Genomic DNA, 25,609 nt, shown 5'->3' on the forward strand with positions numbered 1-25,609 from the left:
CTCTGGACCCAGAACTCAGCCCAGACCTAGCTCTAGTCACACTTAGGAGAGAACTCAGAGCTTAGAAAAAGCCCTATGGGCTCCGACCTGTTTTCCCACTCCCAAGTCCAGGACTGCACCAACTATTACTCAAGTTTGCCCGTAGCGTTCCTATGGTGTGGCCAGAGGCATCAGAGAATCCTGAGGACAGACAGATTTACACCTGAACCCTTGGGGGAAGGTACTGAAGTATTGAAGTGGCCAACCTCAGGCAGGCCTAAGTCTGGATTTGGCATCTAGTGGGCACAGTGGGTTATGTCACTTCTTGCCCTAAGCAGGTATTACTTCTCCCTGAGATGTGTGCCTTCTAAAAGCCAGGGACTCTTGGCCTCCAGGGTCCTATGCTGTGCCTGATGAGGTTTCCTTAGGGCTTCCAGGGATACCACTGGACCAATCAGATCCTACATTTGTAGAAACTGGAGCCTTGAGAAAAGTAACAACTTGCACCAAGCCACACTATCAGATAAACTATCCCACAGCTGGGTTTGGAAGGAGAAGCAGGTCCTCTCAGCCTCTTGGTCCTTGGAAGACAGGCTAACAGCCAGACATGCGAAAGCTCCATCAGCAAAGAATCCCCTGTGGTGACTAGAAATGACTTCAGGTCATCTTGGTGAGCTACCGGCTTATGGGCGCTTGGGTCAGGCAGCTGATTCTGATACTCGTTGCCTGAGCATCTGCCATGTTATGGAACAGAGTGGCAAGCAATCTGGGCCCAATAAGAACCACAGCGCTGCTTCTTCCTGTCTTCCTCCAGCAAGGATGTTAACCCCGAGACCTTCCATCTTCCGTGAAAGGCAGGGTGTGACTCCTCCTCAGCATGACCCCATCTGTTGGTCAGGACAGAGTGCCAAAGTCACTGTTGCCCTTGGCAGAGATGTAGCCCAGTCTCCGACTGCTTCTACTTCAGAGGGCCCAGAACAAGAGGAAAGGTCTTAGTCAGGCTCCTTTCTCCAGACCAGGCTGGACAGCAAGGTGCACCCAACCACCCATCCTGAAAATCAGTCTGGAGACTCCACAAGGTGTGGCAGGTAAGATCACTAGACAAGCTCTATGCCCAGAGGTGATAGACCACGCTTGAGCACAGAGTCAATACAGAAATGTTTAATGGTTGAATTGTACACTGGCTCTGACATATCCAGGAAGGCAACTTTTCATGTTTCAAAAATAGATTTGATAGAAAGACTTACATCTTCATAAATAGGTAATGTGAAAATCTCCCCAATGTGCCTGGCACCCTTGGGCTGGCAATTCTGCCCCTGCCCAGGCCCTGCAGGGGGGAGTTTGGCTAGAGGCCCACTGCTGGCAGTATACTGGAACAGGGCAACCCATTCAGTGTGAACCAGGGGCTTCAGGTAGATCCCTTCCAGTTGGGGCCTGTGTCCTTGGGGACAGACTTCCACCCAAAGAGACATGAAGCCCCTCCTCTAGTACCTTTAGTGGACAAGACCTCACTCCTGCTGCTACCACCCTGGCCCTACCAGTCCTTCTGTGGGTACTTCCTCCCCAACAGCAACAGCCTCCACCTGTTCTTGCTGTTCAGTAACTCTTCAAACAAAGGAAGAGATTAAACTTCTGTTGCCCCAGAGGCCCTGGGCGGCTGTTGGCAGGCAGCCAAGCCTGCCCAGGGGAAGGGAGGCAGCTGGTTTTGTTTCTAGACTAGCATTGCTTATTTTCTGGTCCTCAAGCCCTGGGCACCTTCTGACAAAGGCCCAAAGGTCTCTCTGAGCACTTTGGTGGGGCAGGTGCCTCAGCAGAGGGCCAAAGCCTTGGCACTACTGTTAGAAGGGACGGCTGCAGCTTCTCCATAGAAGCCAGCTTCATTCCAGGACTCAGGACCCCCCCCCCAGACCACAGAATTGGGGGTCAAGGGAAGAATTCATCCTTGCTAAGATCCTGGGGAGAGGGCCTGTGGTGGGGAGGACCCGTCTCCCCTCAAAGATGTGTGCTTTGGGTCACTTGTGGGATTCCGTGCTGGAAGAAGGCAGGTTGGCTGAGATCTGGGAGAGGGGTCACGTTGGCCCCAGACATGACAGTGAGCAGAGAGGTGGGCAGGCTGTGGAGACCACGGTTATCCCCACGGGCTGAGGGCCCTGGGTCAGGCCTTCCAGACCTGCACCTGGCAGTGAAACTGTAACCTGGACAGTGAGACAGTAGGGTGGTTACAGGGCGGGGGCTCTAGGGGACTGGTGTTGGTGCTCAACTCTTAGGGCAGGGCTGCTCCTACTTAAGGGCATAGGGCAGGGCCTCATCCACACTGGCACCCAGGGACTGTGAAAGGGAAGTGAGGTTATCTTCCTGTGAATGGAGAAAGAAATAATCTTCCTGGTTGCTGGGTGAGCCAAGGGGCCACCAGTGAAGAAGGCAGAAGAAGCCAAGCAGGGCTGACTGAGTTGTGTTCCACTCCAGGTTAGGCCCTTCTGGCAGTCCTCAACTGTCCTAATGCCGCCACTTTAATACAGCCCTCATGGTGTGGTGGCCCCCAACCACAAAATTATTTTCGTACCTACTGAACTGTAATTTTGCTAATTATGAATCGTAATGTAACTATCTGTGTTTTCTGATAGGCGACCCTTGTGATATAGTCCTCTGAGCTCGCTAAAGGGTTTGAGACTCACAGGTTAAGAAACACTGCCTTATTGGCTTCATGGCTTCCAGTCCTTGGAGGCTAGAAAGTGGGCTTATGGCCCAGGGTGGCAAGTGAGCCCCATCACCAGTCAGTTGCCATCTTGTGAAACAAAGGGTAGAGCTCTGTTTAGAGCAAAAGGCCTCTGACCTCCCTCTTCTAAGCCCTAAGTACACTAGAGCCCTAATGTCCTGCTGGGCTCAGCACTGGTATCTGAAGAGCGAGGCTTGCAGGGTAGCAGTGGGCAGCTATGGCAGGGTCAGTATCTAAGCTCAGAGAGACAGACACATCCTAAAAAAAGGGACTTCCATTTGAACACCTGAACCAAAGACCTGGCGAACTCCTCACCACCCAGCAGGGCCGGGAGAGGCCAGGGCTGCCTTCCTGACTGACCCTGGAGACGTCAACCCCACAGGATCTACTCATGGAACCACAGATGCCAGCTGGCTCTGAAGACCATGTGCAGTGCAAAGGGCAGACTCAGTGTTGGGTACCACCCACCCGTGGGTGGAATCAGGCTCTGCAGGGGCGGGGTCAGGGAAGGAACCAGCTCTCCCAGGTAAGAGTCTGAGCCAACTGAAAACAGCAAGCAGGACCCTCTCAACTGCATTGACCCCGGTGAAAAGGTCACTGCCACGTCCCCAAAAGGATCATGACTTATGGGTTAATTAAGCCTTACAGGCTTCATGGTCCCCAGCCCTTAGAGCCATGCAGCTCCAACCCAGCACAGCCACAGTGATCCCCACCTGAGAGCTCTCAGAGCAGACCCTGATTCCATCCCATCAGAGCCAGGCTTAGCTAGTGCACAGGCTGCCTCCTACCTAAAGGGGGCCCCAGTGAGCCTAGCCCTGTTTAATCTAGTTAACTACAGTTCTGTCTCCCTGGGCTGCCATGTAGTTGTTGCAAAAGCGCCCTGTGGCCAGATCTCCCTAGGAAAGGTGCTGACAGACCAGAATGCTTGAGGTGGGAGGCAAGGGTAGGATGCCTGCGGGAGAAAGATGCAGGGAACAATGCCTTCTGACCCTGGCAGGAAGCACCTGTTAAGGCAGGCAGGTCTCAGGCCAGTGGGCACTCGTCTTTTTTTGCTTTGAAACTACAAGCCAGACCAGGACCACAGGGAACTAGAAGCTCTGGACAGTGGCAGGGATGGCTTCTCCACATGGGGCAAGGCTGGCGTCTATAGAGCCCTCAGCCTCAGGAACACCTCAGAAGCTGCTGTTCTGTTGGTTTTTGGTGCTGAGGACTGAACTTGGGGCCTGGCATGTGCTAAGCATGTGCTCTACCCATGAGCTGCCCCTTGCAAGCTGCTCCTTTTTTCTTAAACCTTCGCTTTCCTATCTCACCCCTCAACCACACTGAAAGATTAGCTGCTTTTGCAACCTGACTGGCAACATTTTGGGCCTCAAGCCCGGAGACAGTTCCCAGTTGGCCCCTGGCCAGGACTCTACAATTGGGTCAGTGACAACGGGATGCTACATTGAAAAGCAGCAACATCTGAGAGGTCTTGGTAAGGCAACGAGCCAGGCCCAGGGAGCTTAGAGCTCCAAGCTGGCAGTGAGGACAGATGCTGACCCCACCTGATGGGCTCAGGCCTCCCTGGGACAAGGCTCGGCACCAGTCTGTGGGTCTAATTGATGTGCTTTTCACACTTTGGTAAGAGGCAGGAGAATGACCTGGAAGAACCTGGGGTACCAGCCACGTCCCTGGAGAGCAGCAACCCGCTGCACGTCTGCAGCAGTCAAGGCAGGAGAAGGTCAACACCAGCACGAGGTGGCTGGGCAGCACAGCCAGCCCATTTCCCACCACAGTCTATGCTGGAAGGCTCAGGCTAGTCCTGGAATGTGAAGAACACGGAGGGAGCAGATGCTGGCTGGTGGGATGGTCTACATCCTGCCCTGAGCCAATAGCCTTCCACACAGGATACCCTCCATAGCATCTCCCTTCCTACACAGCATCCAGGCCAGGGGTGCAGAATCCCTCTAGAGAAGCCAGTACCAGGGAGGGCTGACTCTGAAGGGTGGGGCTTGACAGGCTGGAGACAGAGGAGGAGGGGAGGTCCTAGCCTGCCTGCCGGCCCTGTCCCCCAGTCAGCACCCACAGCCCCAGCTCTCCGCAATGTCCTTGCTGTCTAGCTGAATGTGGTCCGTGTTCTTCTCACTGAACATGGGGCCTCCATGCCTCATGATGAGCTCCGTGGCCACTCTGGTGAAGGCCTCCTCCACATTGCTGGAGTCCTTGGCGGAGGTCTCGATGGCACAGAGGATGTCATAGTGCTCAGCCAGGCTCTGCGCCTCCGCCAGCGGGACCTCCCGGAAATCAGCAAGATCTGACTTGTTCCCTGTGGAGAAAGACCAAGGAAAACATGGTAGGGGCCACAGGCGCCACGTGCACAGTCCTACCCAGCAAAGCCGCACTAAAAGTCCCCCGGCGTGCCCCTCCTACAGCTCCAGGGTAACACTGCTAGGTGTGGTGACGGACTTAAAATAGTCCTTCTTATTTTAACCTTTTGAAAAAATGTTCTGCACATGGAAGTTTTGCCCAAGTGTGTGTCTCTGAACCCCACAAACACCTGGCAGCCTCGAAGACCAGAAGAAGGTATTATATGCCCTGGAAGCGGAGTTAGAGGTGATCTGAGCCAAGACTTAGGAGCTGCTGGGGAAACTCTGGACATGAGGGAGTGCTCAAAACCACTGAGTCAGCTCGCCAGCCACTACTTTAATCTTTTTTAAATTTAGTTTTTGGAGACAGGTATAGCTGTGGCTGACTAAAACACCCTTTGTAGACCTGTCTGGCCTTGAACTCGGAGAAACCTGCTTGCTTCTGCCTCCCGAATGCTAGGATTAAAGGAGAGCTTACACTCAGCACATTTTAACCATTTGTAACAAGAGTTCGAAGCCAAGCCAGTAGTGGCATGAACCTTTAATCCCAGCACTCAAAGAGGATTAAAGAGGCAGGCAGATCTCTGAGTTTAGGGCCAACCTGATCAACTGAGAAACTTGCAGGACATCCAAGGTTACACAGAGAAACCTTGTCTTGAAAAAAACCTAAAATAAATAAATAGACAGATTCATTAATTAAGAGTTCTCACTAGGTTGCCTAGGCTAGACTTGAGGTTAACTATAGCAATCCTCCTGCCTCTCAGCCTCTTGAGAGCTAAGACAAGTGTAACCACCAAGTTAGGCTGCTTGTGTTGTTTTGGGGGGGGTTGTTTTGTTTTGTTTTGGTTTTTGGTTTTTTGAGACAGGGTTTCTCTGCATAGCCCTGGCTGTCCTGGAACTCACTCTGTAGACCAGGTTGGCCTCGAACTCAGAAATCTGCCTGCCTCTGCCTCCCAAGTTCTGGGATTAAAGGCGTGCGCCACCACTGCCCAGCTAGGCTGCCTGTATTTTAAAGCTCTTACTTTCAGCTGGCAAGACGGCTCAGTGGGTTGAGGTGCTTGCTGCTAAGCTAAGTGACCTGATCCAATCCCCAGGACCTACATGCTGGAAAACAGACTCTAAGTTGTCCTGTGGCCTCCACACATGTGCTTTGTCCTGTGTATGCCCATACATACACTAGATAGATGACTGATAGACAGACAGGCAGGCAGGCAGACACACAGACTGATAGATTTTCTTTTCTTTTCTTTCTTTCTTTGTTTTTTATGTTTAAAACTCATTCTAGGCCAGCAAAATGGCTCAGCAGGTACAGGCACTGTTGCCAAGTCAAGCGATCTGGTTTCAGTTCGCAGGACCCACTTAGTAAATAGGGAGAACCAACTCTAGCAAGTTGTCCTCTGACTTCTACGTGTGCACTGCAGCGCATCCCTGTGTGCTCAGACTACACACAAAATGTAATTTTAAAATGCAAATAAGGGGCTGGTGAGATGGCTCAGTGGGTAAGAGCACCCGACTGCTCTTTCAAAGGTGCAGAGTTCAAATCCCAGCAACCACATGGTGGCTTACAACCATCCTTAATGAGATCTGACTCCCTCTTCTGGGGTGTCTGAGGACAGCTACAGTATACTTACATATAATAAATAAATAAATTAATTAAAAAAAAAAATAAATAAAATGCAAATAAATAAATAAATAAATAAATAGAGTTCTTACTCTATGGCGTCTCATCTTGTTTTCTTTTTACTGCAGTGCTGGGGATGAAACCTATAGCCTCTTGCATACTAGCAAGTGCTCAACCTCTGAGCAGCAAGCCGGCCACAATGCCTCCTCTGAGCATGAGAAGCTGCGCTGTCTGCAGACACACCATGCCTTACAGCTAGATGACCTGGCACACACAGAGACTACACAGCCAACCCCAGCACCCTTCATGTCTTCCAACCTCAACCATGAGTCTGACTTTGAAACTGACAAGGGGATGAGGAGCTGCAAGCTCCTGGTTCAGCTTCCAGCTCCTTCCCTGTCCCAGCTCAGCCCCTCTCTAAGCAGGCTTAGGAAAGAAAACGGGGAAAAGAAAAAAGGGAAAGGCAGAGATAAGGCTTGCTGCAGCCCCTCCAGCCTCCACCCCAGCTCACCAATCAGCAGCTGCACGATGTTGGAGCCCGCGTACTTCCTCACATCCTCGATCCAGTGAGGCACTGACAAGAAGGTGCTCCTCTTGCTGATGTCATAAGCAAGGATAGCCCCATTGGCACTTCGGTAGTAGCTCTGGGTGATGGTCCGGAACCGCTCCTGGCCGGCTGTGTCCCAAATCTGTAGCTGAAGGGGTTGACCCAACGACACGTGTCAAAGGGACAGGAAGGACAGCCCCACAGACCCATGCCCAGAACAGTGTGTCCACTGGCCTAAAGGTAGCTCACAGCAACAGTCCTCTGTCAGCCTTAGAAAGACCCACAGTGGAGAGATGGCTCGGAGGTTCAGAGTGGTTGCTGTGCGATCCCAAGGACCAGAGCTTAGGTCCTAGCTCTCACGTACAAAGCAGGCCTCCCCCACACAGCTGGAACCTCAGCTCTAATGCGGCAGACAGGATCACTGAAGCTTGCTGGCTTCTAGCCTAGTCAAGAAAATTTAAACCCCAGGTTCAGGGAGAGACCCTGCCACAAAGGAAATAGATAGGAAGTGATAGGAGAGTACCCATCTATCCTAGATTGAGAGAGGGGGAAGGGGGAGGGAGGGACGGAGGGAGGGAGGGAGGGGGAGCAACTCAGAGATCCAGTATGAAGAAGGAAAGAGAATGGGATGGGGGATGGGGATGGGGGATGGGGGATGGGGGATGGGGATGGGGGATTGGGGCAGGGAGGAAGCAGCCTGCCTCACAACTGTAGAGTCCCTCACAACAAGAGGCAATTCTGAACTGTGTCTTCCATGCCCTGGCTCTCCGCTTTACCCTGATTACAGCTGCAGATGCTGACCGCCAGAGTCTGGAGGTGAGGAATTGGCTCCAAGGCTGCCCTGAGGCTATGCATTTGGGTTTTTTTCTCCTGCAAGCTCACGGGGTCCTGGTCTTATAGCACTGGGCCTGATAATTTTACAGCTGGTGGTGAGGAAGCTGGACTGGGCAGTGTGCCTGCTGATCCACCTGGGCCAAAGCACAGGGTAAAGGGCCTTTCTCCACCATTTACTTCTTCATTTAACAAATGTTAATGCCCTATGGTAGGCACCCTGCTGGACTGGGCAATGGAGAGGCAGTGTGTGCATGTACTGATCCCTGCCAGGTATAGCTAAAGGACAAATGACCAAGAAATCTCTATAGTTGATAAGAGATAGCCATTTTTAAAATCCAAGGAGACTGTCGGGTGTGGTGGCACACGCCTTTAATCCCAGCACTCGGGAGGCAGAGGCAGGCGGATTTCTGAGTTCGAGGCCAGCCTGGTCTACAAAGTGAGTTCCAGGACAGCCAGGGCTATACAAAGAAACCCTGTCTCGAAAAAAAAAAAAAAATCCAAGGAGACCAACAAATCCCAAGCAGAAGAAACACAATGAAGTGTAGTGGACATAGCCAAACCGATGGGGGGTGGGAGGGCAAACAGAAAACAAAAGCAAAATAGCTAAACCTTCCTGGGTCACAGCTGCAAGGCTCTTGTCCTGGATGGTCACTTCCTTTTTCATTCTAATGCACCCCAATTTCTTTTTCTTTCTTTTTGGACAGTGTTGGGAGCTCAGGATCATGCACACGCAGTCAAGTATTGTATCACTGAGCTATAGTTCCAACTCAGACCCCAAGTAAACACCCTTTGCTATACTTTACAGTCTGACATAACATAGACACACAGGTGACACACAGATACACAGACACTTGGACTCACAGATACATAGACACACACAGACTCACAGATATACAGACACACACACAGACACAAACACACAGACACACAGATACAGAGACAGACTCACAGATACATAGACACAGATACACACACACACAGACTCACAGATACATAGACACTCAGACTCAGATACATAGACACACACAGATACACACACACAGACTCACAATATACTGACACACACACACAGATACACACACATTGACTCACACATAGATACACAGACATACACACACACACACTATCACTGCCCCACCCTTGCATGTGAGCCCCATAAGGACAGGCCTATGTCTATCTGGTTTTCTATCCTCAAGCCCTCGCACAGTGCATGGCATGAGAAGGTGTCCAATACCAATAAAAACTGGAAGACTGGGTGCAGTGTCTATCCCAGGAGCCTGGCCTGTGATCAGACTCAAAGCCCCAGTTTAGGACAGCTAACTGCGAATCAATTTGAGTGTTATGAAAGCTGAGAGCCTTTCTCACTGCCAAGATCAGCCACAAACTGCCAAGAATACCTACTGAGACCACCCCAGTCCTACCACTACATGGAAGCCTGGCGGGGCTTGAGCTGCACCCTCACCTGCATCTCACACTCAGCCTGTACCTGACCTTTAGGAGAAATTCTCCAGGCTGCTGATATCTAGAGTTGTGTCCATGAGCAACTGTGGGGCCAGAGCACTTCTGAGTCTCAGTGAGGTCAAAAACGGACTCCCAGAACACACATGCTCACTTAAAAATAAATAAATAAATAAATAAATAAATAAATAAATAAATAAATAAATCGCCTCTCTGTTGCCACAAAGCCAGGTTGAGCGGATGGGTCTCAGTCCCTTCTTTGGCCCTGTAATGTTAAGACTGGGACTCACCAGCTGGTGAGATGGCTCAGTGGGTAAGAACACCCAACTGCTCTTCTGAAGGTCCTGAGTTCAAATCCCAGCAACCTTATGGTGGCTCACAACCATCTGTAACGAGATCTGACTCCCTCTTCTGGAGTGTCTGAAGATAGCTACAGTGTACTTACATATAATAAACAAAAAAAAAAAACAAAAAAAAAAAGACTGGGACTCACCATCCTCAGTGGGAATGGGGCTCCTAATGTCTTTTAAGTCCCACACAATGACTCTCAGCCAATGCTGGCCCACAAGTCTCCATGAGCCCCTGATGAAGCAATGTATCTGTATCATCTGGTCCTACCTTAGTATTAGACTCTTTTACCCATCCTCTATCACCTTAGGGCAGCTCTCCCAGCCCGAAGCAGAAGTAACTCCTGTTCCTGTTTCTCTAACAACTCATGCCATAGAACACATTATCTATTTACCAAGTATCTATCAAGATGACTTTAGGAGCTAGGCAAGGAACACCAGCCATAGCAACACACACACACACACACACACACACACACACACACAAGCAGGGCCTGCAAGCTGCTTTCCAGGGATTCATGGCTCACAGTCCCACTGGGTAAGTCACATGGCTGCAATAAATCAACCTTGTTTATTAGGTTAAAAACATCACTGGAAGTTCAGTTCCAAGACCTGTGTCCTGTCCTGTCCCTCCCAATGGAGAGGGAGCCTGTCCTGAGTAAGTAGACAGTGGAAAGTTCCAGAGAAGAGAACCTTGGAAAAGTTAGTTCTCAGGGCAAAAATTGAGATGGTCAGGCTGACCCAAATACGAGTTCCTGAGCTATTTTTTATGATGTCTTGGGACGTGAGTCAAACCAGGAGGTAGTGTCTGAGGGCTCCTCCTCCAACCAGCCTCCTCTGCTGTGCTCTGTCCTCTAGGGCAGAGCTTAACTGCAGGTTCTCCGGTGCTGCAAAAGCCTCATTGTGTTATACTAACTGTCAAAAGGCAAGAGTCATTCCAAGGGAAGTGCAGTAGGTGGGCAAGTTCAGCCTGCTGTCTGGCATCCTGCTTTGGAAAAAGAAGTGAGTAGGTGACAAGAGTTCCCTTGGGGCTAGCCTGGCAGCCTCACAGCAAGCCAGGGACCTGTTGCTCCAGCTTCAGTAGCCAAAGGTCCTGAGGCTGGAGGTTCACTGCTCTGGGTTTTAATTAGCAGCCACTGTAACCCTCCCCTCCCCTCACAGCTTGCTTCACACTCCTTAATGAAATTCAATATTGGGAGCTTTTAGCTCCTACAGAGGTGGGTATCACAGCTCTCAGGTCTAAGGTGTCTGGGACCCCTGGCCTCTTAAGACCTGGCAGCTCCTCAGAACTCTTCAAGCAACTGAAGCTAGCATCATCCCTGGTTCTATCTCCATTCGACGTCTCCATTTCCATATTTCCAACCTGGCGTCCTCAGGAACTCTTCAGTTACCCTCTTACTGCTCCTGCTGTCACAGTTTTGGGTTCCACCCTCACCATGTCACCATCTCAGTCTACTTTACTAATGATAAGGACCAGAAAGAAGACAGTAAGAAAAGCGCCTTCAGGAGAAGCCTTACATCTGAGCTCATGCTGCAACCCCAGGGTTCAGTACAAGAGGGTGTCCTGCAGCTGAGTGTAAAGTGAACTGAACTGACTTCTTATTTAGCCAGAAAGGCGCTGTGCCAAGGATATCTGCACCATCACAGTGTTGGTGTGCTCCTTCAAACAAATCAAGGGCCATGTGTGCCTCAATCACAGGACTTCTGCTGAGCCACCAGTGGAATGTTCCCCCTTCTGTCTGTCCTGTGTGGAAACGGCTGCTAGAGTTCACCACCCTTGTGGTGGCAAAAGTCTAGTGCAAGTTGTCTGAAGCAGTCAAGACGGGGGTGATGACTTTGGAGTTGGAGGTCTGCTAGGGCAGTGAGCAGCTTTGGCTGCTGTATGGCTTCCTCAAGAAATCCAAGAGGCCAATCAGAGCCAGCTACATGGCTGATAATCCTCCACTCAAGGCAGACAGGGTACCAGGCAAAGTTTAATAGCTATCAAATCATGTTGGCCCCTGTAGTGGTTCGAATCGGTTTGGCCTCCATACGCTCAAGTGTTTGAATGCCTGGCCTATAGGGAGTGGCACTACTAGGAGGTGTGGCCCTGTTGGAGTGTGTGTGGTCTTGTTGGGGGAAGTGTGTCACTGTAGGGCTGGGATTTGAGGTCTCCTATGTTCAAGCTACACCCAGTGTGAAACAGTCTCTTTCTACTGCCTGTGAATCAAAATGTAGAACTCTCAGGTCCTTCTCCATCACCACGTCAGCCTGTATGATGACACGTCTCCCACCATGACAATAATAGACTAAACCTCTGAAACTGTAAGCCAGCCCCAAGTAAATGTTGTATTTTGTAAGAGTTGTGGTCACCATGTCTCTTCACAGCAATAGAACCGCTAACTAAGACAGCCCCCAAATCTTATTTAAAGGAAAATTAAACATTATGAAAGGGTGTCTATCATTATCATGTATTTAACAGCACTTAACTCTAACCCAGTGCCCAGAGGAAAGTCTTGATCTGACAAAGAACAAGTGAGGAAAAGAAAAGTAAGAACGCATTGTCCTGAGGACATTGGCGTGGCAAACAAACAGGGTTGAGAGGAGCCAGGATCAGAGGGATATGGACATCATCTGTACCCAGAATCCCTCCCAGGCCCTCACCATGGTTTATCTAGGCACAACATCAGGAAGTACTTCAGTCCCTTGCAGTGATGTGGCTCCTATATGGGAGTTGGTAGCAATGCCAGGAAGCATGTGACAGAGGACAGCTATGCCAGCCTTCCCCAGGTTTCCTCATCACACTCTGGGCAGCGTCAGCTCATCTCAGAGCCACACTAAGAGCTCTGGCCCATGATGCCTTGTATCCAGACAAGCAGAACTCAACAGAGGGCCTAGAGCTGTCAGCATTACCAGTCTGTCACCTGTCACTGTCACTTTTGGTTTTTTTTTTGGGGGGGGGGNGTTTTTGTTTTGTTTTGAGACAGAATCTCATGTATCCAGACTGGCCTCAAGCCCTCTATGTAGCCAAAAGAAGTAACCTCAGCCCCCGATCCCTCTGTCTCCATTTTCTCGGGGTCTCGGGGTTACAGGCACATGCCATCATTCCTAGTTGTATTCGGTGCAGGGGACAGAACCATGGCTTCCTGCATTGCAGCATGTCCAGCCACAAGATTACTCCTTCCATCTTCAGTGTCACAGGAGTTGTATTTCCAGCCTGCAGCCCTAGCCTCTCACTGTGTGCAAGGCATGTGGAAAGGTTTTCAGTAAATCTCTTCAGTGAGTTGCATCTCCCACAAGCATCAAACCCTTGCCTGAATGATCATGAAGCAAGCAAGCCCGTGCCTCAGTTGCCCCCTTCTTCCCTTCCTGGAAGCTCAGACCACCCATCCACTACTAGCCATGGGGCGATAACACCCAAGAGCCTGGGACACAGGATCCCTGGACACCTGGCCCAGTTCAGATGGGCACCACTGGACCAGGACAACACCCAATAGAAGGGGCTGTCAGTTCCTTGTGTGACTGTGGCTATCAGAAGAGCCTGTTGTGGCAAGAATGGCATTCTTAAAGTGGAGGCCATGAGTTCTGCCTTCACTGGCCCTCAGAGTCTCTAAACTCAAGCTCTCTCATTATCAAGTAAGGCGATTTGTTTGTTTGTTTGTTTGTTTGTTTGTTTTTAAATAGAGGGTGTGAAGTAAGCTGGGCCTGTGCACACTAAACAAGCTGCTCTACCCCGAGATGCATCCTCTGTCTCCTGGGCCTTCTTATTTTTCCAGATACCCTCAGTCCAATGCACCACGTCACAGGCTCAACTCTCCCCACCTCTTCAACGCCCTTCCTGGGCCCTGTCACTCTGGTACTAAGAAAGTGACATCAGCTTGGGGTCTTAGCTTGGCCTTGGGTCCTTCAGCCCTCCTCCACATCCACCTCAGAACGCAGTGCCCAGCTGTCTCCCAGGCCTCCAAGAAAAAGCTGACCACTTTGTTTCCCGCTGCCCTCAGAACACAGTGGACATGATGCCTGCAGGATCAAGCTGGCCTGGAGCAATCCATGGCCTCATCTCTCCCCACTCTCAAGCTGTATCCACGCCTTTTAGCATGTTTCTATGGTCTGGCATGCATATAGCTGTGGCGTCTGAAACCCCTTCTGTCTCCCCTCTTTAGGAGTGAATACTCCTCCTTTTTCCAATTTCTCCCTCAACCCTCCTATCTCCATAGCCCTGGACAAGGAGGACTGCTGCTTCCTCTGGGCTTGTCCAAGCATGCGACATACATCCCTGTGTGTCCGCAGCAGCTATAGCCACCACAGGGTCCTGCACTATAGTAGCTATCATCACCATCAACACTATGTCCTGCTGTGGCCCTGTTGGCACCAAGTGTGTCCAGTGCCTAGCTCAGAGTCCCAGCCACTACAGTGACAGAATTAAGTACCAGGTGCTGTCTGAGATGGGGCCTGAAGAGAACAGACTGTCTCCACTGTACCTCTGGCAAACAAGTCCTGCCTCAGTTGCTCAGGAAAGGGCTGACTGCTCCCAACACCCCTTCTTCCCTTCCTAGAAACTTGGACCAATCACTTACAACCAGCTATGGAATCATAGCACCAAGGGGAGAACGTGGAGCACAGAATCCCTCCTGGGTGCCTGGCCCAGTTCAGTTGAGCACCACAGAACCAGCACTCCAAAAGAGGTGGAGCTGCCCTCCTCGGGACTTGGACCACTGTCTGAGAGAAGGCAGGTAGGTACTTATGGAACCATGAACAACCCATGAGGTAGTCACAGGAGAATTATTGTCCTAATTCAGAGCTGCAGTCCAAGCCTCTAGTCAACAAGCACAAGCATCCACAGAGCACCAGCCAGGTCCCACACAGCTTCCCCATAGTTCTTACATCAACCACCTGCTGCTCCATCAATAGCCTGAAACCTCGGAAAGGTTTCTTCTCCTTCAGAGCGTGGAATGAAACCTTGGGCCTTGAACAGGCTAAGCACAGACTGTAATAAGTAAGCTACCCCAAAGGCCATGGCTCTCAGCATGCCAGGAAGCAGTGGGAACTACAGAGTTAGGAGTTTACCCTTACACTTCAGGAATAAAATTATTTTTCTGTGTGATTTCTTCTGTGTATTTCACAGAAATTTTCAGGTAGTTCCTCCAATTTTTTTCTATATATTTCACCTAAATACAAATATAGCAGATATTAACAAGTCATAGTTACCAAACTGACATTTATTCTGGCAACTGTAATTTTTTTTGGGGGGGGTCATAAAATTAGTATCCCTAAGTGGGGAGGAAATCAGCTTCTCATTGAAACTATACAGTGTTTTAACTAACTTTAAAACCTACTATGCTAGAAATTCAGGTCAGTGGTAGCCTGCTTGTGCTCTGTAGCATGCACGGGCCCTACACTCAATTCCCAGCACTGCAAAGTTAAGTTTTCAAAATAAGTAATTTGGGAGCTGGCAGAAAAGCTTATGCTAGGCCTTGTATTTGATCCCCAGCACCAAAAGCTCACCCAGTTTCTACACCCCTCGGCCATACCAATGGCAGTCAAGCAGTTAGCTGGCCTGCAATGACAAGAATTCTTTCAGGAGTCAGCTCAGCAGCATCATAGACAGCAAACTGCCCCCAGGGTCTGACCTCCCTTATGCTGTTCCAGTCTAAGTATTAGGCGTCCCCAAGGCCCAAGTGTTAACTGGCTGGTCACCGGCCTGTGGCACTAATGGAAGGCAGAAGAATTTTAGAAAGTGGAACTTGGCAGAAGGAAGTAGGATCACTGGGAACATCACACACACACACACACACACACACACACACACACACACACACACATTGGTGTTTTGCCTACATGTCTATATGAGGATATCAGATCCCATGGAAGAGGACTTATAGTAGTGAGCTGCCATGTGGTTGCTGGGAATTGAACCCAAGTCCTCTGGAAGAGCAGCCAGTGCTCTTTAACGGCTGAGCCATCTCTTCAGCCCTGAGGACATGAACTTGAGATCTCCCTCGTACCCCCAACCCACCCCAAAAGTCTTCCTTAGCTACATGCTCCCATGATGCATTTGGGTTACCAACCCAAAGCAGCCAAGGAAATCACCTAAGAGCCTCTGAAAGTGTCACTTAAAGTAAGCCATTCTTCCTCTGATGGACTGATTTTTAGGTATTCTGTTACAGTGATAAAAAGCTAACCCATGCCTGTGGGCTGCAGTCCAAACTGGTAGGTCTCTCAAGTCAAGATTTATTTAGTCCCCCTTAAAAAGCTGCCACTTCAAAAATCAAAATGGGCCAGAGTGGCCCAGTGTTAAGAGCACTGGCTGCTCTTTCAGAGGCCCAGGTTCAGTTGCCAGCACCCACAAGGCTGCTCCTAATTGTCTGTAACTCCAGTTCCAGGAATATCACATCTGCTTCTGACTTCTGCAGATACCAGACGTACATATGACACACATACATGCGAGTCAACATTTACACATAAAACAAGAATAAATATTTTTTAAATGTAAAAAGAGCCAAGTATGGTGGAGCATGCCTTTCACCTAGAACTCAAGAGACAGAGGCAGATGGGTCTCTGTGAGTTCAAGGCCAGCCTGGTCTACACAGCAAATTCCAAGACAGCTGTAGTTACATAGAAAAGAAACCCTATCTCAAAAAATAAATAAATAAAAATAAAGGAGAAAGAAAAAAGATGAGACACATTTAGTAAATGCCTGTCATGGCCTACCACATGTCAGAATTGTCTTCAAGGCCTGGGTGTGCCCTCTAACCTAAAGTGAACCACCTGGTGATATTTTACTTTTTACAGTGTTGGGAACGGAACACACGGCATGCTTATTGGGTGAGTAAAGATTCTAGCAATGAGCTATAACCCCAGAACTGCTTGTATTTGTTTGATGGGTTGTTTAGTTTCTTGTTTTATTTTTTAATACATTTTACTTATTTTTGTGTGCAGGAAAGTTGGGGGAGAACGTTTGGGAGTGAGCTCTTTCCTCCCACCATGTGGGTCAAGCTCAGGTCATTAGGTATGGTGGCAAGCACCTCTAACCACTGTGGGTTAGAGCCATCTCACGGACTCCCACTGGTTGCTTTTTGAGACAGAGTATGAACATACAACCCTCTTGCCTGAAGCTTATGAGTAGCTGAGATTACAGGCTTGTGCAATCAGACCTGATAAGCATCAGTTGTTAGGTTTTTACATGTGTCCATGACCAGCGATACCATCCCAAATGTTAAACCAGCTACAGTGACCCATGCCTTTAATCCTAGCTACCTAGGGGCTGAAGCAGGACAACCCCCTGAGGCCAGGAGTACCAGGCCAAGCTAGTAACATAGACCCTATTTCAAAATCAAGCTGGGCACGGTGGTACAAGCCTTTAATCCTAGCACTCTTTAGGCAGAAGCAGGATGATCTCTTATATTGCCAGTGCCAGGCCAGCCAGGGCTACATAATAAGACCCTGTCTTCAAATAAATACATGAGTGAATGAACGAACAAACGAACGAACGAATATATATGTATACATATATACATAAAATATATATATATATATATATGTATACATATATATACACATAGAGTGAGACAGACAGACACAGACAGACAGACACAGACAGACAGACACAGACAGACAGACACAGAGACAGAGAGAGCGAAAACATACAGGTGTGACTAAAGGTTAGCCACCAGACTGAATTTTTGACATCACAGCTTAGAACTGTGTTTTGATGGGTACTGTTCCTTTCAGAGTGGGCTCCTTGAACGGCAGTTCCGAATGTTCAATCAGCCAAGGCACTCTACATCCAGAGTCTTTTTTGAAACCCTATATTTTCCTCTTTTGGCAGGTCTTCAGGGGTAGATCTGATGATTACAGACAGGGAGCAGGATGCTAGCACCTGCCATTGAGTCAGTAGTCAATTCTGGTCCAAATGAAGCCTGAGGCCAACCAGGTGGCTCATGTCAGCATAGGAAGGCTGAGACAGGAGGATCACTACCCTGCCCAGCAGGGGCAGGATCCTGAGTTCAGTCTCCAGTACCAAGTGTCAAACAGCACACTGAGGACTGGCTCCCCCTTCTTCCATTCAGGAAGGGGCGGGCTCTGAAACAAAGTGATATAATGAAGGGTAGAAGAGGCCAGAGTGTGGACAAGCTCCTAATCCCGGCTCTTAAGACAGGAGGGCTGTCCCAAAGGCAAAGCTACCCTGGGCTGTCCAGCAAGTACAGGCCAGCCAGGGTTACATAACAAGACCCTGTCTCATCCAATGACAACAAAGAAGATATTAAATGGGATTTACAAAGCTATTAACGACAAAAGGTGAACTTAAAGCAGGCTACAGGTTCCTTATCTAGCAGGATTTGGTTGGTTTCTATTGCAATGTGAATAAAGCATTTTGTATTCAAACATTAGTCTCCAAGGCAAGTTTTCTCTTACCCACAGTGGCCATTTTCAACACTGCCCAATTCAACTGAACAAGTATTTGTTTATAATAAGCACCTGGTGTTACAATGTTGAATCAATACTGCTCATCAAAATGTACAATCTATGATAACCAGATTTTATTTCTATTTTTTTAATTTTTAAATAACATTTATTTGGGAGAGGGAAGCACGTGTGTGCCACACAGTCAGTGTGGAGGTCAAAAGACAATGTTCAGGAGTTGACTCTCCCACCATGTGGGTCCCAGGGATTGAACTCAGGTTGTCAGGCTTGGCAGCAAGCCCCTTTACCCACTGAGCTACCTCACCAGCCCCTCGACCAGATTTTACACTGCTCCCTCCTCCCTCACTTGCTGCTCTTGTGTGCTTGCTGCCAGTGGTGGAGGATCTAACAGTACAAGCTCCTGACAGAAAAGCTCCTGACTGGGAGCCGAAAGGCTAGGTTCCCGTTCTAGACATCCACATCCAGACTACCTTTCCTCCCCGTGTACAGTGGAGACACACAGACACACACACACAGAGACACACACACAGACACAGACACAGACACAGACACAGACACACAGACACAGACACACAGACACACAGGGGTAGCAGCAACGATTAGATGGAGCACTTTGTGACAGGATAAGGTGCACACACACACACACACACACACACACACACTTTGTGACAGGATAAGGTACACACACACACACACACACACACTTTGTGACAGGATAAGGTACACACACACACACACTTTGTGACAGGATAAGGTGCACACACACACACTTTGTGACAGGATAAGGTGCACACACACACACTTTGTGACAGGATAAGGTGCACACACACATACACACACACTTTGTGACTGGATAAGGTGCACAAACACACACACTTTGAAACAGGATAAGGTGCACACACACACACACACTTTTTGACAGGATAAGGTGCACACACACACAAGTGCTGCTCCTCCTGCTGCTGACCTTTAAACATGTCTCAAGCCCAAGTTCACAAAGAAACCTCACAGGAGCCAGATGTGGCAGCTGACACCCAAAATACCAGCACTTGGGAGGTGGAAACAGAGGCTCACAAGTTCAAGGTCATTCTAGGCCACAGAGTAAGGCTTCTATTTAAAAAAAAAAAAAAAAGTGGGGGGGGAGGGAAAGAGACCAGAGTGAGGCAGGTCAGTAACAAATAAGCCGAGAGGCCACCCTTCCTGACTGTGAGATACTTCCTCTCTCAGACATGTACATAGCATCACTTCCCATTGAGCTGACAATCCACTAGGGCGAAGTCTGTGAGGGGAATGGTGAGTTAGAAGAGGAGTCATCATATGACCAAGATAATATGTGCTTGCTTCTACAGCCCACCCATTCTCTCTCATTCTCTCTCATCCTCCTCTTTTCTTCTTCTTCCTCTCCCTCCCTTCCCTCTCCCCTCCTCTCTCTCTCTCTCTCTCTCTCTCNCACACACACACACACACACACACACACACACACACACACACGAGTGCTGCCTGAGGACAGTAAGAATCCTCAGGAGGCAAGGTTTAGTTTACAATGAGGATGGTGGCCATTGGTATCAAAAACAGATTTCTTCATAAAATCACCATGACCTAGAACGTCTCTTATCTAACAGTCCTTCTGCTATTTCTGTGCAGAACCGAAAAAGTCAAATTGATTTTATCTGAATAGGAAATGCACAGACACAAAACCAGATCCTAAACTGGAAAAACTGGGAAGGCAAACAAAAACTTCTGGGTTGGGAGTGTATCTCAGTAGGAGCATACTTGTCTAGAGTGCATGGGGACCCTGGGTCCCATCAGCAACACGGATACACAGAGGCACACACGTTTCCTTTTAAGCCTTCCCTATCCCTACTTGGGAAGTAACAGGAGGAGCCATGAAAACAAAGAACACTCTAGAGGCCGAGAACAGCCGAGTCAAGGACAATGAGCTGGAAGCCCTGTTCCTAAGTGCAGTGCTTTCTCCACCAAGTGGCCAGGAGGCCCGAGGGGACCATGTAAAGGGATGAAATCCTAACCAGGCTCCCTATACCCGGGGCCTGAGTGCCTAGGATCTGCACAGGCAAGTTTACATAACAGGCCTTTGTGTGCCCACATGAAGGAAGCAAGCAGCAGCAGGAAGGCACTCTGGTCTTACAGCTGAGCTTTCCTGGGGGGGGGGGGCAGTACCTGGGGGAGTGGTGAGGAGAAGCAAGCTGGCCATCCCTACTCGTCCAGAGAGAAGACAGACACAACGATAAAGCAAACCCTCCTACTTGTTTGCATCATAAATTTTGGCTTTATTTACAATATACTTGGGGGATTTAAAAAAAGTGGGCAGTACTAATTGTTTTTTGCTTACTGGGCTTGGGGTAGCTTGGGAGGAACAAAGGAGTAAGGGCAACTTCCCTGTGTGTCTCTTTAATAAGTCTTTGAATGTCTGTAATCTGAACTATATGATTAGATCGTCTATTTACAAAGGGAAAATCTAGGAAGGAGCGGCAAGATGGCTCAGGGAGTAAAGGGGCTTGCTGCGAAGCCTGGCAACCTGAGCCCCATCCAAAGGACCCACACTGTGGAAGGAGAGAAGGCTGTCCTGTGACCTCCACAAGCCTGCTGGTGCACAAGTGCATGCACGTGTGTGCATGTACACACACATAATAATAATAATAATAATAATAATAATAATAATAATAATGCATTTAAAAACATAATAAAAAAAACAAGCCAGGAAAAATTTAAATGTTTTTAAATGTATTCATGGTTTTTCAACACCCTTCACAAGTAAGTGAGTGGTCACTAGTCCTATTTCCAAGAGGAAGAGGCCTGAGGCTACCAGAAAGGACTCCAACAGCAAAGACAGAAAGGAGACCCACGCCTTCAGACTCTCCAACCAGAAAGATGAACAGCATTCAGATTCATGTGCTATGTCCAGTCCTCAGACCTAACACAAATCCTGGAGACACTTCAAATGACCATCTAAAAAGGCCTGCGAACTTCCACAACAGCTTCTGAGAGCTGAGTGGGCTATGTCTTAAAAAATATATTGTGTGTCTATATATGACGTGTGTCACACGTGCATGTTCACACCATGGTGCACACATGCCATGGCACATATGTGGAGGTCAGTGGTCAACTGACCTCTGTTCTCACCTTAGACCTTAGACCCTGGGTTCAGGCAGCCAGGGCTTTTATTTCCTGAGTCATCTGACCAGCCTGAATGGCCCTATCTCAATGTTCCTATTAGCTGATAAACACCCTGAGATATTCTGGTGCCAGCTCTTATTGAAAATATTTATAAGATTCCTAAGTATAAAACTTGGTTGTAGTGATAGATGTCTGAAGCCCCAGCATGTGGGAAGTAGAGGCAAAAGGATGACAAGTTCAAGGGTAGCCTCGGCTACACGGTGAGTTTGAGGCTAACCCTGGGGGGGGGGGAGGGGAGAGAAGAAGAAGAAAAGAAAAAAGAAAAAAACAAACCAAACCAACCCAAGCGCATGCTTGGCTCTCAGTGGGGCAACAGTTGACTGGGTTCATCAGCCTTCGGAACTTTGGAATGACCTTTCCAGGCACAGAGGGAGTCAGAAAGCAAGCACTGTGCCCAGAAGCCAGCCAAATCCAGAGTTCAGGTCCTGATTTTGCCCCTGACTTATAGGAGACCTCAGGTGAACCAGTTACTTCACTTTCCTTGGCTTCGGCTTCTTCTCTATAAATATTAACCAGTAAGCAAGCATATAGTGAACATATGTGTCTGATGCTGGCCAAAGGGATCTGTGTCTTTAAGGGGCTTATCTCCAACAGGAAGAGACGAATAATCCAGGTCATTTCAAGTCCAGGTAAGTCCTATAAACACATAGACAATGGGAAAAGACCTGGGAGGTCAGGGGAGGGCCTGGCAAAGCAGTATTCACGCTAGAACCCAAATAATAAAATACCAGCCACACGAGGATCTAAGGGACATAGGGAATCTATGACGAGAGGAAATAGATGCAAAGGCCATCCAGTCCTGGAATATTTAAAGAAGGGAGCTATACAGGTTAGAAAATAGGGCTATACAGGTTAGAAAATAGGGTTGAGGAGATATACAGGCCCATCTCTTCAAGTAGAATATAGCACAATGGTTGTAATGGGAAGTAACTATAGAGAAAAAAAAAGAACTTGACTGAATCTGTTATTCTCAGCTTTCCACTATAGCAGAACTCTCTATACAAACAAGTAAGACTGAAACACAGAAGTGAATAAGATGGTTCTGCTCTGACAACTGAAACACAGAACTGAATAAGATGGTTTTGCTCTGACTGGTGGGGAAGCAGAACCTCTGCCTTCTTTGCCTTCCCAATTCACTCCTGGGAACGTCCAACCTCAGCAGACCTAGAACAACAGCCGGCCTGTCTTTAAGGTTCCTCAGACTTGCCGGGCGTGGTGGCACACGCCTTTAATCCCAGCACTCGGGAGGCAGAGGCAGGCGGATTTCTGAGTTCGAGGCCAGCCTGGGCTACAAAGTGAGTTCCGGGACAGCCAGGGCTATCCAGAGAAACCTTGTCTCGAAAAGCCAAAATAAATAAATAAATAAANGGACAGCCAGGGCTATCCAGAGAAACCTTGTCTCGAAAAGCCAAAATAAATAAATAAATAAATAAATAAATAAATAAATAAATAAAAAAGGTTCCTCAGATTCTTCCAAAGGGAGACAGGTTTCCTCAAGGAGCTTATGCAAAGAGCCCTAAGCTCAACCCTTAGCAGCACAGAAAGAATAATTACCAGCAACAATGGCCTCCAGCCTGTAGAACACACCATTAGCTGACTCACAACCGCTTAGAGAAAGGACAAGCAAGACAGCTTTGAGGTATTACCACACAGACGCAGCTCTGCTGCTCCCAGGCCCTCGAGGCTGCCTCCTGAAGGGAAAAGCAGCAGTGACCATCAGGAAGGGAACTAACTAGCTGCACCACGGTGTATTGCATAACCTAAGCTCAAGTGCACAGTCCATCCAGGGCTGCACTGGGTGACAGGTTATCGCCACAGGTAAACAGGAATACTGCCCCGTCCCTGACCAGTCAGCACAGGGATCCACAGATGCTGGGCACAACAGGTCAACAGTTTTTCAAAAGAGACTCATCGTCCTTACGTTTCTGTTTTCACTCTACGGGCTTTGAATGCTGACTACTGGCATTATCAGAAGGCACCAACTTGACCACCGACATACTCCACCCATGGCAGCCCTTCCCTGGCCACCTGCTCTGAAACCTGTCTGCCTGCTCTTGGCCCTTTCCCACCTCAAGGAAACCAAAATACACTGAAACCCAAAAGACCGTTTAAAACGTTGCAAGCAAATCTCTAGAGGCACAGTGGTCATAAAAAATGATTGTTGACTTTTTCTTTTTCTTCACGATGGGACAGGAGAGAGGCAACACCCAGAAATTATCCCAACTTTATAGAAACAAAGAACTAAGTATCCCAGCCAAAGGCAACAGAGAACAGGCCTACAGCCACCCAGATGAGCAGCGAGCCACACCAGCAACAGGGTCAAAAGACTACCATCCCCAGTCTTCACTTCTGAAAACACAAGACAGCCCCCACCCAGTTCTCTTCAAAGCTGTCTTGAAGCTCCTTGTGAACCAGAAACCGTAAAAAAACGGCAAAGGATTTCTGTAGGGTGGAAATCAGGAACGTTACTGAGAGAACAGAAGTGCACAAGAACAATGCTGTGTCCTGTCCAGGATGCTACCGGTTTGTTTTTAGGGAGGACAGACACCTAGGTTAAGAAACTTGATTTCATTCATCACAAATATTATTTATCAAATCATTGCCAGGACATTGTGACAACCACATCCTGCTGTTTCTGCTGGGGTCATTGCCAAAGTTTGGTTCTCTCCCCCACCTTCCGGTATCTATGATGAAGTTTTCGGTTTCTCTCAACCCTTAGTCGGGGAGGCCCCCACCCCTCACCCCGCGCTGGCCCTGGTGGAGTCGAGTTCTACCACCAGGTCCATAAAAGAGACCGCGGGGAGGCGTGGCCAGGGAGGAAATTCTGACAAAAACTTTTGGACCTCCGGTCCTAGCAGCCACTACTTCCTGGTCCCTCCCGGTCACGGGGATGTCGTTATTTGGCTGAGTGCTCCCCAGAGGGCCGCGCAAGGAAGGGTCTGTCCCGGCATGCGTGGCGCTCACGGAACGGCCCGCAGGTTGCCTTCCACCGCAAGTTGTTTCGAAGGAGTCCCCAGGCTGCGAGACGGGGGGCGGGAGTGGGGTGCGGGCTTCCTCCTCCACGCTCTGGCCGCCCACTGTCACCACTCCCAGTGCCCAAGGCGGTGCTTTCGGACCTGAACCCAGCACGGACATCAAGGCCCAAGCCCGTTCTGAAAGAAGGGGAAGCTGAAGGACTGGCCGCGAACCGCCCGCCGGGAGCAAAGCAGCGGGCCGCGCCGCCTCCCACCTTGACCCGCTTGCCCTGGATCTCCAGCGTCTTCATGGTGAAGTCGACACCGATGGTGCTGCCCTGACGCGCGGAGAAGGCGCCGGTCTTGAAGCGCTGCACCACGCACGTCTTGCCCACGCTCGCGTCGCCCACTAACACCAGCTTGAACAGGAAATCGTAGTGTTCGTCCTGATCTCCCGGGCCAGGGCCCGCCATGGCTCCGCGGGAGTCCTGGGACGCAAGGGCCCGGCTTGGGCTAACGACGGCCGCGGGCCGAGGTCCGTGTACCCTACCTAGCCGGCCCGCCGCCGGGCTACGTGGAGCGGCGGCGGCACCTGAACGAGCTGCGCGGCGGACCGATCGACGGCCCCGCCCCGCTCCGCTCCGGAGCCCCGAGGACTCGGCTCCGCCCGGGAGCGCACCGCCCGGCCCTCCGCAGAGCTCTCTGCCAGCCGTCGGTGCCGTGCCGACCCAGGGCTACCTCAGGCCCGCTCGTGCGCCGCCTTCAGGGCGGGGCGAGCCTCCCCGATCCCCAGCACCGCCCATCTCCCGCCACTCCGCGTATGGGTCCCGCCCCCGGGACCGCCCAGTCTCCCCCTCCCATAACCAACGCCTCCTAGCCTGTCAGTAGTCCCGATCCCCCTAGCACTCCCTCTAAGCTTCTCACCTCCCCGACCTTTCTCCGAGCACCGCCTGCACCCCACCACGGCCAAATCCTCCGACCCTTCTCTCAACACCACCCCAACCCTGCCCTCAGCACCGTTCTTTCTCACTTCTCAGCACTTCACTAGCCGGGACTTAAGCCCGGTGCGGATCCGCTGTCAACACCGCCTTGATCCTTTATTTGGTCCTGACCCCGCCCTTAACACCTCTTACCCCGCTCCCGAGGATTAGACCTCGCCTTAGGCACTGCATCCAAGACGGAAATCCACCCGCACCTTTTCGTAGCCCTG

The 25,609-nt window shown here is 49.7% G+C and overlaps 1 protein-coding gene across 3 annotated transcripts; it reads right to left on the reverse strand.

Annotated features, from left to right (window-relative positions):
* Window positions 1-1,125: 1,125 nt before the first annotated feature.
* Window positions 1,126-25,119, reverse strand: Rab43 (RAB43, member RAS oncogene family). 3 transcript variants are annotated; one of them, XM_021190268.2, is made up of 3 exons: window positions 24,675-25,119; window positions 7,173-7,356; window positions 1,126-5,000 (listed from the first exon to the last, which is right to left on the reverse strand). In XM_021190268.2, exons 1-3 carry the CDS (start codon window positions 24,870-24,872, stop codon window positions 4,750-4,752), a joined length of 633 nt encoding a protein of 210 aa, XP_021045927.1. In that variant the 5' UTR covers window positions 24,873-25,119; the 3' UTR covers window positions 1,126-4,749. The 3 variants fall into 3 exon arrangements, with proteins under 3 accessions (XP_021045927.1, XP_029390780.1, XP_029390781.1); XM_029534920.1 differs by lacking the exon at window positions 24,675-25,119 and adding an exon at window positions 23,092-24,218; XM_029534921.1 differs by lacking the exon at window positions 24,675-25,119 and adding an exon at window positions 23,000-23,085.
* Window positions 25,120-25,609: the final 490 nt, after the last annotated feature.

This window comes from Mus pahari, chromosome 2 (assembly GCF_900095145.1).
Source record: "Mus pahari chromosome 2, PAHARI_EIJ_v1.1, whole genome shotgun sequence".
Taxonomy (NCBI): Eukaryota; Metazoa; Chordata; class Mammalia; order Rodentia; family Muridae; genus Mus; species Mus pahari.